General features: G+C 42.3%; 1 protein-coding gene across 6 annotated transcripts in view; it reads right to left on the minus strand.

Annotated features, from left to right (window-relative positions):
- SLC4A8 (solute carrier family 4 member 8) overlaps positions 1–14,351 on the minus strand; it is a 74,844-nt gene that overhangs the window by 12,129 nt on the left and 48,364 nt on the right. For all 6 annotated transcript variants that reach the window (XM_072797862.1, XM_072797861.1, XM_072797863.1 and 3 more), the window contains exons 17-22: positions 14,105–14,218; positions 10,960–11,121; positions 9,842–10,093; positions 6,734–6,802; positions 4,748–4,921; positions 2,196–2,333 (exon numbers count right to left, since the gene is read on the minus strand). In XM_072797862.1, the coding sequence (XP_072653963.1) occupies positions 2,196–2,333; positions 4,748–4,921; positions 6,734–6,802; positions 9,842–10,093; positions 10,960–11,121; positions 14,105–14,218 (909 nt within the window). The remainder of the gene's footprint in view (positions 1–2,195; positions 2,334–4,747; positions 4,922–6,733; positions 6,803–9,841; positions 10,094–10,959; positions 11,122–14,104; positions 14,219–14,351) is intronic.

A 14,351-nucleotide genomic window follows, 5' to 3' on the forward strand; every position in this document is an offset into this window, starting at 1 on the left:
AAATAAATAAATAAATAAAATGTTTTGGGTTTTTTTTTTTTAACTCACTTAATAATAGAAAATGGACATATGTAACAGACTTAGGATCCCAGAAATAAACCCAAGCGTATATGGTCAACTAATATTTGACAAGGGAGCCAAGAATATTTGGAGGAGAAAGGATAGTCTCTTCAATAAGTATTACTGGGAAAACTGGATATTCACAAGCAGAAGAACGAAACTGGATCTCCATCTTACACCATTCACAAAAATCACCTCGAAATATTATTAAAGACTTAAATGTAAAACCTGAAACACTAAAGCTCCTAGAAGAAAATATAGGGGAAAATTCTTTGACATTGTTCTTGGCAATGATTTCGTGGATATGACACCAAAAGTGCAAGGAACAAAAGCAAAAATAAACAAGCGGGACTAAATCAAACTAAAAACCTTCTCTGCAGCAAAATAAATGACCAACTGACCATGAAAAGGCAAACTATGAAATGGGAGGAAACATCTGCAAATCGCATCTCTGGTAAGGAGTTAATATCCAAAATATGTAAGGAATACATACAATTCAATTGCAAAAATAATAATAATCCGATTTAAAAATAGGCAAAGGACCTAAATAGCCATTTTTCCAAAGAAGACATACAAATGGCTGGAAGGTACATGAAAATGTACTTAATATCACTAATAATTAATTAGTGAAATTTAAATCAAAACCGCAATGAGATCATACTCCACACCTGTCAGAGTGGCTATTACCAAAAAGATAAGAGGTAAGTTCTGGCAAAGATGCAGAGAAACAGGAACCCTCTTACACTGTTGGTGGGAATGCAAACTGGTACAACCACTCTGGAAAACAGCATGGAGGTTCCTCAAAAAGTTAAAATTAGAGCTACCCTATGATCCAGCAATTCCATTTCTGAATATATATATCCAAAGGAAATGAAATTACTATCTCGAAAAGAGGTCTCCGTGTTCATTGCAGCATTGTTTGTAATAGCCAAGACATAGGAACAACCTAAGTGTCCATCAGTGGATGAAAAGGTAACATATCTACATATATACACACAACTGAATATCATTCAGCCATAAAAAAGAAGGAAATCTTGCCATTTGCAACAACATGAATGAAACTTGAAGCCATTATACTAAGTGAAATAAGGCACACAGAGAAAGACAAATATTATATGATCTCACTTATTTGTGGAATCCAAAAAAAATTGAAGTCAAAGAAACAGAAAACAGATTGGTTGTTGCTGGGGATGGGAGAAATGGGTGAAGGTGGTCAAAGGGTACAAACTTTCAGTTATAAGATGAATATGTTCTGCGGATATAATGTACAGCATGGTGATTATAGTTAACAACGCTGTATCATGTATTTGAAAGTTGCGGAGAGAGTAATTTTAAAAATTCTCGCCACAAAAAAAATGTATGACTATGTGAGGTGATGAACGTGTTAACAAACTCTACTGTGGTGATCATTTCAGTCTATACATATAGCGAATTATTATGTTGTACATGGTGTTATATGTCAATTATATCTCAATAAAGCTGGGAAAAAATAATACAAGATTTTAAAAATTCAAGATATTAGGAAAAATGTCATTTAAAAAGTATTTCAAAGGACACTATTTCAGGCACTAACTGTATTTGGAAACACTTTCTGGCTCATTCATTTCTTGGTCTGGTATTTTCAGTTTGCTACACATCCATTCTTGGCACGTACAAGCCATTGATTGAGGGTCCATTGTGTGGATAGCAGATGCCAAGTGCTGAGGGAAAAGAGGGAGCACAGAAAGTCCTATGCGAGTTATCTTTGCCTGGTGCCAACCACGACACCATCTGCAATTAGGTACATAACAAATAATAGGTTTTGTATAGTTGTCAAATTAGGCCTTTTGGGGGAACACGAACCATTAGATCTGATAATAAGAGCAGACACTATGTTCATATTCTAAGTATGAACCTGGTGAGTAGACTGTAGACAAACACAGTAAAAAACAACTGATTATTGGGTTCAAAAATAAAGGACAGACAGGGACAAGAATCCTTAATCCATTCTCAGCTAAGAACATCTTTGGAGTTCTCTTCCCAGCTCCTAAATATAACCCTTGGGATTCCAGACATGCTGACTTTTCATGTGGCCCTTCCTATGTTCTGTAACTTGAGGCTGCCCCGGAGTGTACAGTTGGTGCAAGAACTATGACCTCTTCCTCCTTGGCCTTCTTTTTGGCATCATCCAACTTCTTCTTTTTACTTTCAGGCATGAGATCATCTAACCAGCTTAGCTCTCGTTTAGAGAAACAGAGATCCATGACTTTCCTGACGAAAACCAACGCCAAAACCTGAAGAAAAATAAAAAGAGGGAATTAAAGGAGCTCATTTCCTTCCTGGAATTAAAAAAGTAAAGTCTTACTTTCACAGCACCCAAGGGCATTTCAAGGAAGAGCAAATCCATAGTAATCGTAACAGTTGCCTATTAGGGACCTATTACGAAGTAGCTTCTTTGTACCAGATACTAAGGTGAGTGTTTTCTCTAAGATGTTTTATTTAACTATCATCCTAACAACCCTACAACTTAGAGAGCAAGCAATTTAAATGCCCTCATTGAAAAGAGAAACCCCTCATCCTCAGATGCCCCAAAGAGTTGCCTTTCCCTGTGGTGAGCCTTGGGATAGAGAGCCTTTGCCAGAGCACAGCTACGATGAGGCCAGCCACGCGCAGCCCAAGCATGCCTCACCGCGGCAGGAGGGACTTCGAAGGACCATCTGAATTCCCTCTAATCCTCCTGCCTATACAGAATCCTTGCTTTATGCCTGCATCATGAATCATTAGTGTTTTGCATCTCTGCCCTTTGGACCGGCCTGACACTCTTTTTTGTAAATGAGGAAACTGAGGCCCAGGGAGAGAAAGTACTTGCCTAAAATCCGACATCTAATTTCCTCAGTTGTACATCGGACAGGGTGCCTCAACTGCTGCTCCACTTTTTTTCCCATAAAAGGCCATTTCTGCCAAAGGGGAATTAATAATAACCCGGAATGACCGGCTTGGATTGACTGGTGTTCACCAGCTACATCTGGTGGCTGGACAAGGAATGAGGCAAATCAGGCTTTTTATGTTCAACCACATTTCTCCCTCATTTACATAACTACTTTCTCAATAAATCCAAAATTGATAGTATCCCTTCCAAGGGGTCATCAGGAATTTGCTGTTTCTTTAACCAAACGGTCAACCCCTGAATATAACACCCAAATGCAGAAACCTACATGCACTCCAACAAAATCCAGGGACCCATCAGGAGGCATAGGTGTAGGAGATTAGGGGAGAAGGGTCCCTGACCCCCGTTTCCTCACCCTTGAGTATTCTCCCAGTAAGATAGAGTTCAAAAGTCCCTGAACAAGTACCAAACATTAGTCTCACTGCCTTTTCTCTCTAGAGGCCCATCCTTTGGGTCATTTTCAAACAGTCCATGGAATGCTCAGCATCCTCGTGACACAGGGTGAGCCAGAGAGGGGAAGGTAATAACAAGAGGAGAAGAGGAGACAGCAAGGACGTCAGGTGGCAAGAATTTCATCCTCACCCTGGTGGCAGGAAGCAGCTTGTCACCTGCTGCACCACACTCAGGTCAGCTTCCCTACTCCCTTTTCTGAAGCCTCTGCTTTGGTCCGAGAGGAGGTAGAGGAGGTAAGGATGTCCCAATCACTTCTCGGTGCTGGGCCAACTTCTTCCTCTCTTCCAGTGGCTTAAAACAGTATGTTTCCACCACTCCAGGCACATTGCAATAAATTCTAAACTGCAACTATGTTGCTTTGAAGTAGGCAAATTTTACAAACATGAAGAATCCTCTCCATGTCAGATTCATGAGAGAGAGGTAAGAGAAAGGAAGTTAGGGAGGAAGGAAGACTGGCCCAGACTTGAAGGTAAACATGGCAAGCTGCTACACATGTATCCACACTTCAAGGTCCCAAAACAATGCTGCTCCTGCAAGAGCCAACCATGAAACTCGCCATCAAGAAGGGATTAATATCCAGAATAGATCGAGAACTCCTAAAACTCAACAATAAAAAACACCAACAATCTGATTAAAAAATGGGCAAAGGATTTGAATAGACACTCTCCAAAGAAGATATGCAGATAGTCAATAAGCACATGAAAAAGTGCTCGACCTCACTAGTCACTAGGGAAATGCAAATAGAAATGAGTTAGCACTTCACCTACATTAGGATGGCTGTTAACCAAAAAACAACAACAAAACTAAAACCCCCAAAGCAGAAAATAACTGTTGGCAAAGATGTGGACAAACTGGAACCCCATGTACTTATAAAATTGCGCAGCCATTCTTCAAAAAATTAAAAGTGGAATTACCATATGATCCAGCAATCCACTTTTAGGTATATACTCCAAAGAACTGAAAGCGGGAACAGGAACAGCTATGTGTACAATTCATGTTCACAGTAGCATTATTCACAATAGCCAGAGAGTTGGAGCAATCCAAATGTCTATCAATGAATGTACAGATAAACAAACTGTGGTATGTATATTCCTAGGGGACTAGGAATGGGGAGTCCTTGTTTAATGGGTACAGAGTTTCAGTTTTGCAAGATGAAAAAGTTCTGGAAATGTATGGTGGCAATAGTTGCACAACAACATAAACGTACGAATGCCACTGAACTGTACCCCCACAAATGGTTAAGACGATCAATTTTGTGTTGTGTAGATTTCATCACTATTTTTAAAAATATATTTTTTTGAAACTCACCATCATCGGGAAGACAATGGCAGCTGGAGATGCTTTGATGACCCAGAGCAGGACAAGGCAGGTGAGCTGGATGAGGGTGAAGAGGTGCACTTTGCGCAGAGGCACGTGCCGAAGGTAGATAAAATCTGGCTGATGCTTTGCAGGCATCCCAAAGAGCTTCAGACGGTCAAAGAACTGAAAGAAGGGAACTGGCATTTATTTTCAGAAGGTTCCTCTGGGTCAGAAGCCTTGTTAGGCCCATTCATGTCTCTTACATTACCTGCTCTGAAAGGTTACCCACTGTTTCCACTGAACAAAAATGGAAACTGAGTCTCAAAGAGTACAGTCTGAATGTGGCTGAAGTTGGTAAATGACAGAGTCAAAATTTAAAATCCATCATTTTTTTAAGATTTTTAAAAAATAATCACTATACCCAACCCATGCCACTTGAACTCACAACCCCAAGATCAAAACTCACATGCCAGACAGCCCGGGTGGCTCAGCGGTTTAGCGCTACCTTCAGGCCCTGGGCTGATCGAGTCCCACGTCAGGCTCCCTGCATGGAGCCTGCTTCTCCCTCTGCCTGTGTCTCTGCCTCTCTGTGTGTGTGTCTCTCATGAATAAATAAATAAAATCTTTTTAAAAAAGACTCACATGCCCTATCTACTGAACAAGCGAGGTGTCCCTAAATCCATCTTTTCTAATCCTAGGTTCAAATTTCTTTCTTCTATACCACACTGGCTCCTGAGAGATCTTTCTCAGAAAGGGTTGAAAACCAAATAAGCCAGTTCCATCTTTCTGCTTATTATCAAAACCAGATCTCTTACTTGTTCTTTGAGGAGTTTAGAGCTTTTCACTGATTATTTAGAGTAAAAAGATAAAATAAAACTTCATAACATCCTGGATATAGAACAGATGACCGATCATCTTTATATTAAAAAAAATGAATAGGGGCACCTGGGTGGCTCAGTTGGTTAAGCATCTGCCTTTAGCTCAGGTCATGATCCCAGGGTCCTGGGATGGAGTGTGGCATCAGGCTTACCACTCAGCAGGGAGTCTGCTTCTCCCTCTCCCTCTCTCTCTGCCTCTTCTCCTGGCTTGTGCTTGCTTGCTCTCTCTCTCAAATAAATAAATAAAATCTTCAAAAATAAAATTAATTAATTAATTAATTAATTAAAAATAAATAAAAAAGCAAACAGAGACCCAGAGAGATTCAATAACCTGCCCAAGATCACATTAAAACTCAATGGGTAAGAGTGACCACCGGACATTCCATAAAAACAAAGAGAAAGCAGCCACCAATAGAAGAAGAAACTAGGTTATCGTATCATCTGGGATACCCAAGTTATCTGTGGCAAGCTCCTGATTTTCTCTGTTCAAAGGACTCAGATGATTGAGTTGACAGATGGGAAAAGGCAGAGCATGACAGGAGGTAATATCTGCTTACCTGAAGCAGCCCCCACTACTGCCAATCTTGTCACCAGTGTGCCCCAGTTAAGCTCCCTCTCTCACCCTGTAGCCTGGCACTAAAACTAGTGTGATCCATGTGTAGAAGCCTAATAACTGTCTGTTAAATAATTAATGGGGACACGGGGGGGCTCAGGGGTTGAGCATCTGCCTTTGGCTCAGGTCATGATCCCCGAGTCCTGGGATCCAGTCCCGCATCAGGCTCCCCACAGGGAACCTGCTCCTCCCTCTGCCCATGTCTCTGCCTCTCTGTGTGTCTCTCATGAATAAATAAATAAAATCTTTAAAAAAAAATTAATGAATGACTGGTACCATGACATCAAGCCAGGCCATCCTGTAGGTGTTTGTCCCCTCATGCCAGCTTGACTGCCCAAATGACTTGCCCAATGCCCCAAAAAACATCTAAAATAGCTTAACCAGCAAGACTAGGAAATGAGTTCTCAAGAAAGGGTTTGTGCGTCCCTGGGAGAGCTTCCCTCCCTGGTCAGGACAGATGAGCTCCCGTTGCGAAGCTGTTGCCCTGGCCGAACCACGCAATACCTGAATTCCTTGTAGTGAAGAAACTCCCATGTAGAGGAAGACTCCATAGAGTACTGGCATCGGAATAAACTGAAGACAAGAGAGCAGAAAGACCAGAAATTAAATTTGATATCACAGCACACTCAAGACCACATAAACTTTTAAATCTCCAAAAAGGAAACAAAGTCCCAAAACCACTGCATAAATGTTGCATTCAGTTTCTGCTGCCTTTGCACGATTTAGAAGCAGAAGCAAAACCAGAAGCTGACAATGATAAAAAATCATTTTGTTCTAAAATAAAATAATTACACATAAGTGTAGTCCAGTCCTGGTTAAATCATAAGCCTCACATTTTACCCGTCTGGCTCCTCCTCCTCTGTGGGGAGAGGCAGGCAGACACACACACACACACGCACACACATCCCTCTTTTATAGAACTAATACCTTTTAACACTAATTACATAATCTATCATCTCAGGGATTTGGTGTATTTTAACATGGACTAAAAAGTTTCCTTTCTGCTAACCAGAGACTTGAGGGCAGGAATGGGGCGGTATCAGAGAGGGAATGATTTGGGGAGAAATATCAACATCATATTGCACTTGACTATACATACACACCTATCACATCACATCATCAATCCCGGTAATCTTCAGGGCAATCTATGGGGTAGGGAAAGGAGGCCTAGGAATTAAGGCAAGAGAAGTCTCAGAGCTGAAGACTAAACTTGACTTGCTTTTATCCTGAGGCTAAAGAACATTCCCAAACATAATTCTCAGAACCAGAAAATGCCCACTGTATTTTATGCTGTTTCATGGTAGCAAGTAGACATCTCAGTTCACTGCTAACTTTGTACAACTATGATGGTTCCCTGAAAGAAGCCTTCTGGGCCAGTTCTAGGAAGGCCAGGCGGTGCCCACTGCAATGCCCTCGTGTGACCTTCCTGGAGGAGCAGCAAACTTTGGGCTCCTCCAGATGGCAGCTACACCAAACATGGGAGTGGGGACCAGGCTGGGGACAGAGTAGTGGGGGGTAGGGAGGGTGAGGAGAGGTGGCAAGACTGGGCAGAGAGTAAGGGGCCAGGAAGATGATTCTAAACTCTTTCCCATTTCTCTCAGCTGTCACCCTTAAATAGCACTCGCAGTGCAGGCTGGGGTGGTTGAAAATTCACCAAAAATATGGGGAAAGGAAGCAAGGGAGCCAAGTAAGTGCTCCAGAGTGTTTGGGGCTTGGCAGTACAGCCAGGGAGCTTTCCTTTTCACCCCGTTTTTCTCAGATGCAAACCTTACAACCACAAAACTAAATATTTTTATCACATTTGAGGTATCTTCCATCTTTCCAAAAATCCTCTTTTAACCCCGTATCTCACACCAGTCACTACACATGTTCCATTCCATTGCATAGAAAAATCTCTTGAAGAGCTGTCTGCTCACGCTCTCTTTACTTCTCACCTCCTATTTGCTCTTCGCTTCCCTGTAATTCAACTTCCACCCTATCATTCCACTGAATCCGCTCTCGTCGAGTTATGTTAGGCCTCCATGTTGCCAAATCCGATGGCTTGGTTTAGTCTTTATCTTTCTGGGCAGATTCTAACCAATCCCACTTCTGGAAACATTCCCCCTGCTTGGCTTCCCTGATACCACACCCTCCCGGGTTCCCTCCCACCTCTCTGGCAGCTCCTCTGAGTCTCTGTTGCTGTCAACTCCTCTACCCAACTTGTAAATACTGGAGCTCCTTAGACTCTGCTCTTGCCTCTGGTCCGACTTCTCTTTTATATCTACCCTTCTCCCTGAGTGATCTTATCTACTCCCATGGCTTTCAATACCACTCAGTGTTGTTGACTCCTGCATTTATATTTTTAATCCAGAACCTTCCTCTAGCTTCTTCACTCAGTTGCCTCCTGAGTTTTGCCACCCAAAACTTGACCATAGCCCCACTACCCATCACAAAATCACTTCCTCCTTCATGCAGCCTTCTCCATCTTAAATGTCAGTACTCTCCACCCAGATGGTCAAATCAGAAACCTAGCATTTTCATTTTTCCATTTTCCACTCCATTCCACATCCAGTCAACCAGCAAGACTTGGGATCTGCCTCCAAGATATAGAGAAGTCACCCCTTTTACCCATTCCTTCTACCACCTTCCTTATCCAAGTCCCCATCATCTCCCACCTATAATAGCCTCCCTAGTGTCTCTGCTTCTACTTTTCCTAACCCTAAAAACTTATTCTCTAGACATCAACCAGAGTGATCTTTTAAAAATACTAAATGGACCACATCCTTGCCTGAAAGTCAACCCTTCAAAGGTTAACTTTACCAGAGTCAGCAAGGCCCTGTATGATCTGCCCCTACCTGCTCTTCACTCTCATTTCACTACACTCTTGGCTTGATTCATTGCCCTCAAACCACATGGCCTTCATATTTCTTAAAACACATATCATTCTTTCCCACCTCAGGCCTGACTAGAATGCTCTCTCCTCCTTTCCCCCATGCCATCTCCCACCATCCACAGCATGGCTGGCTCCATCCCATCTTAAATACCATCTCTGTAGAGAGACCTTCTCTGACCACACTAAAACAACACTCCCTTAATTCATTCTCTATCACACCATAGAACACTACATATTTCCTTTTATCATTTATCATAGTCTATAACTATCATGTTTGTTTTCTTTCTTTTTTAACTCTCCCTCCCTCCTCCTCTTTCTTTCTTTCTTTAAGTAGGCTCCATGCTCAGAGTGGAGCCCAATGCAGGGCCTGAATTCAAGACCCCAAACTGAGATCAAGAGTCAGAAACTTAACCAACTGAGCCACCTAGGTGCCCCTCATATTTTTTAAGATTTTATTTTTAAGTAATCTCCATACCTAACATGGGACTCAAAACCACAAGCCTGAGATCAACAGTCACCTGCTCCACTGACTGAGCCAGCCAGACACCCTTCATGTTTGTTTTCTTAACTAACTTCCTTAATTACATCTTATCTGTCTTACTCTGCTAGAGTAAGCTCTTTCAGGGCAGGTGTTTGTATGTGTATCTCTTTGGCATGTATCACTGTATTCTCAGCACCTAACAGAATTCATGACACGAATCAGGCATTAAATATTTTCTAACAAGTGAATGAATGGTTACCTTCAATATGGCCGTCATGAAGACTGAGCAGCCCATCAGCACAAAGATCATAAGGCCCGTCACTCTCTGTTCTCGGATGCCCAAGAACTTAGGTTGTTCTCCAGGAGCAGAGCACTCAGATTCTAGTTTGAGGCTGTTCACATGCGTGATGGACAAGACAGTTGCAGCCACAAACCAGGGCAGGCCCATGATGGAGCAGACACCCAGCATGATGGCCACCATCAGCAGATCCAGGTGGTAGCCACAGCCTTTCTGTGGGGAAACAGAGTCTCTGTCACCACCAGTGGGCTGGCTTTAGTGGGGCATAGAACAGTGAGCTAATTGTCTCAGGCCCAAAGCAGGAAGGGGTGTATGGGTAAGAAAGAAGGGGTCCAGGGATCCCAGATGAGTCTTCCAGCCCCTCCTGGTTTGGAGGGAACAGAGAAGAAAATAAAAATCTTAGCCTGTCCTAAACATGCCATATCCATTTTTTATTCAAGTGTTCCCAGATCTCACCCTGAGTCTCACACACTCAAAGATTCATCTTTTCTTGGCAGAGTACCAGAGGCCAAGCCACCTCTTGACGATTCTAGTGTCTAGATGGTAGACAATACAGACAAATGGCTACTTACAAACATTCCCAGATCCTTGACAAATATGGATTTACCTACTCTACAGAGATGAAGGCATGAAGCCTCTCACTAACAAGTGTATTAGAATCAACCCTACCTCCTTAGAATCCTTGGGTCTGAGGCTCAGTCTGGAAACCCCAGTAATGGACGCCAATGGGAGAATATCTGATTTAGGCAACAGTGGCCCAAGCCCTGAACTGAACCTTAGGAAGATAAGCCCATGTAGGGACCACAAGGAACTGTGCCCACCCACCTTCCCCACAGGTTTGCAAGGACATAATGAGTCTAAGCTCCCTTCATACCATTCCATCATGCTCTACTCTGGTTTCATTTCCAAACCAATCTTTGCCACTAACGGAGGGACTAGAAACCCCTAAAACCTTTATGAGCTCCTTCCACGACTGCTTTTATTCGGGTTCTATAGTTCCTGGTCTAAATGGGCTTACCCTAAAGTAAAAAAAAAAGTAATAGGTTGTCATTTGTCCTTCTAGGTCGGATTTTTCTTACCTTGAGCTTGTGTTCCTTCCTGTTAATGATGACAGCTGTGATCTGCTGGTCCATGAATATTAAGATGGTACAGAGAAGAGCTGGGATAATTGCAGCTATCACAGTCCACCAGGGATTGGGGCCAATGGGACTAATAATCCACCCTCGATCATCCCTTGTTGGCTAAAGGAGGGAAAAAAACACCAAAGTTTTATTTTTATATTTTAACTATAGTCACTGGGGCAAAACAAAACCAACTGAATCACAATATCCACATTATTTTTATTCTTAAATGAGAATCCTTAAAAAAAAAAAGTCATGAAATACAGAAACTCTTTTTTTTTTTTTTTAAGATTTTATTTATATATTCATGAGAGACACAGAGAGAGAGAGAGGCAGAGACACAGGCAGAGGGAGAAGCAGGCTCCATGCAGGGAACCCGACGTGGGACTCGATCCCAGGTCTCCAGGATCATGTCCTGGGCCAAAGGCGGTGCTAAACCGCTGAGCCACCCGGGCTGCCCAAAATACAGCAACTCTTTAGGAAATGTGTGATCTTGTTCCAAATTCCCTTTGAGTCAATCCTCAATTATCAACTTCCTGTAAAATATTCATTAATCTTTCACTTCCTTCCCCTAACTCTCCAAACCCACATACAGAGAAAGCAACTTTATCTGAACATTAGCCCAAATAAAATAACAAAATCTGTTGTCAAAAAATAGCTTCATATAAAAAAGGATTTAATACGATTATAATGAAGGCAAATATATATAATTTTTACTATGCTCCTCCAGATTTCTGGACTGCTCCCCTCCAGAGGCCATGTGATGTATGTCTATAGCACAAATAAAGATAAAGTAGAGCCAGTTGCATGGAATCTCATGGGCTTAGACTGTATTGGTCCAAGGGCCTTCTCCCATCAGCAATGAAACAGGAGCCCAGGTACCAGAGACCTCAGAGAGGAGCCCAAGACTACTGAACTTAGGAGCTTTTTGGTCTAGGACCCTTCCTCCTATACTCCAATAAGACCACGACTGTTGGGACGCCTGGGTGGCTCAGTGGTTGAGCATCAGCCTTCGGCTCAGAACATGAGCCCAGAGTCCCGGGATCAAGTCTCACATTGGGCTCCCCGTGAGGAGGCTGCCTCTCCTTTTGCCTCTGTCTCTGCCTCTCTCTGTGTGTCTCTCATCCATAAATAAATAAAATCTTAAAAAAAAAAAAAAAAGACCACTACTGTTCATAAATCTTATTTGGGTGTTCATGACATACCTAAACTCTCCTAGATTCTCAAACCCCCTCCAGGGTACTCTGGGGAAGAAAAGTTCTCCCTGTTTGGCAAGTAGTAATGGAAGATAAAAGGCCAGGGACACAAATTAGTGAAGAATTGACCCCAACTCAATGGACAAAGCAAAGACTGTTACATCCAGAGTAGTTGGGTTCATATTGGTCACGATTCTAGGATTCAAAGACTCATCAATAATGCCATCAAATCCCAAATTATGAATGGGTTAAGTTCTGAAAGTTTATAGAATCTGTGTCACCTTAGTAACAATGTTCTAAGTGATAGTTAAATTCTCAGATCAACACAAAAATTTATTAAGGTTTGACTAAGATGGGGCACCTGGGTGTGGTTAAGCATCTGCCTTCAGCTTCTGCCTTCAGGTCATGATTCTGGGGTCCTGGGATCGAGCCCCGCATCAGGCTCTCTGCTCAGTGGGGAGTCTGCTTCTCCCTCTCCTTCTGGCCCCCACTCCCTGCTTGTGTTCTCACTTGCTCACTCTCCCTCTCTTTCAAATGAATAAATTTTAAAAGAATCTTTAAAAATATGACTGACATTAACACATTAGTAATAGTACTAGCCGTCAGACTGGGTCTTAACCACTAGGGGCCAAGTGACATAATAGGGAAGGAAAGAAGGAAGAAAATTTCTTCTCTGCTTCCTGAAAGTGAGGCCTGCCAATGAGCAACATTTTCCTTGACATTCTCCCATTTTCCCTTCTCGTCTCTCTCCTACCTCCCAGAGGCCTCTTCCCAGATGTCCCAGAAATTCAGTACCTTCTGACTATCTTAAGCTTACCCATCAGGGAACCTTTCCAAGGACTGCTTAATGTTCTCAAATTACTTATTTTTACACCAAATCCGTTCCTCCTGGAGGGCTGACCTCAGCTAGGTATTAGAGAGAAAGCTGATTGCACTCATCCAAACAAAGGTGAGAATGACATATTCTTGGAGGAATTATATTTTTAAGGAGGGTGTTTTTAATCCACAAATTTCTAACTGATGGCATTGCAGTGCATTTAACAAAATAAAATAAAAAATTTTCAGGCAATATGGAAAAGGATATTTTTAACCACCTATTTCAGGGAGGGAGAGGAAAAGAAAGGGAAGACAAAGGCACATGGTACAGGGATGTTTATAAGTCAAGGACTCCCTTTATTCCCCTCCTCCTCCTCCTCCCCAGCCTCTCCTGTCTTCTCATTTCATGATTCATCTCAGGTCACTGAGTACCCCCAGGCTTTCCCTCCCCTCTGCTCTTACGGGGCCCTCTTGAACCGAGCTCACCTTCCCAGCCTCTCTGTTACTGGGTACTCCTACACTGAAACAGATCTACAGCCCCACATATGACCATTTCTTTCACTTTTTTGTATACATTTTTGGGAAAATATTATAGATTATAGAGAGTTATGCAAAGAAACAATGAAATAGGGCTGAAGAGCTGCCCTGGTTACTCTAGCAGGGGCGCTACAGTGTGGATGAGGCCTCCTGGCTCGCTCACTTCTTCACTGGCAAGATCCTTGCAGACAGGGAACAAGTCCTAACTTAGCTTCTTTATCCTTCTTAGTGCCCTTAGAGAGTTGATGTTCCATGAAAGGGCTGTTAACCAGGGACCCACAATTCCACCATATGTGGTATCTATTTAAGTACATGTGTACCTTCCATTGTTCTAAATCTTAACTTTTCATTCATTAAATCACCTAAGGGTTCTGGCTTGAACTCATCCAAGCCTGAAGAGTTTACTCTTCTGAAAGGTAAGGAATGAGGAGCAAAGCCCAGATTTAGAGGACTGCAGAACACAGGATTAGGATATTGTCAGGCCTTTGAAATTAACTCAGGACCAAATTCTAGGAAACCACAGGAGGGCATGAAGTGCCCTGAAAGCTGTTTACCTTGAACACACTGGGAACTTGAAGTTTTGGTGATGGGACTCCAATCAAAAAGTCAATAATCACCATTGTGAAGATAGTGAGAAAAACAGCAAAGTCACTGACCATGGAACGTACCTGGCATGAGAAAGGATTGGAAAAATGTTTTATTAGGTCAAATGCAATAGAAAAGAATTTAGTATTACAAAAGGTTTTAAATCCTCAGAAGACTGCTTTAATTTTATAATTGAATTAATATAAGCATATTTAA

Source organism: Canis lupus, chromosome 25 (assembly GCF_048164855.1).
Source record: "Canis lupus baileyi chromosome 25, mCanLup2.hap1, whole genome shotgun sequence".
In the NCBI taxonomy this organism is placed as follows: domain Eukaryota; kingdom Metazoa; phylum Chordata; class Mammalia; order Carnivora; family Canidae; genus Canis; species Canis lupus.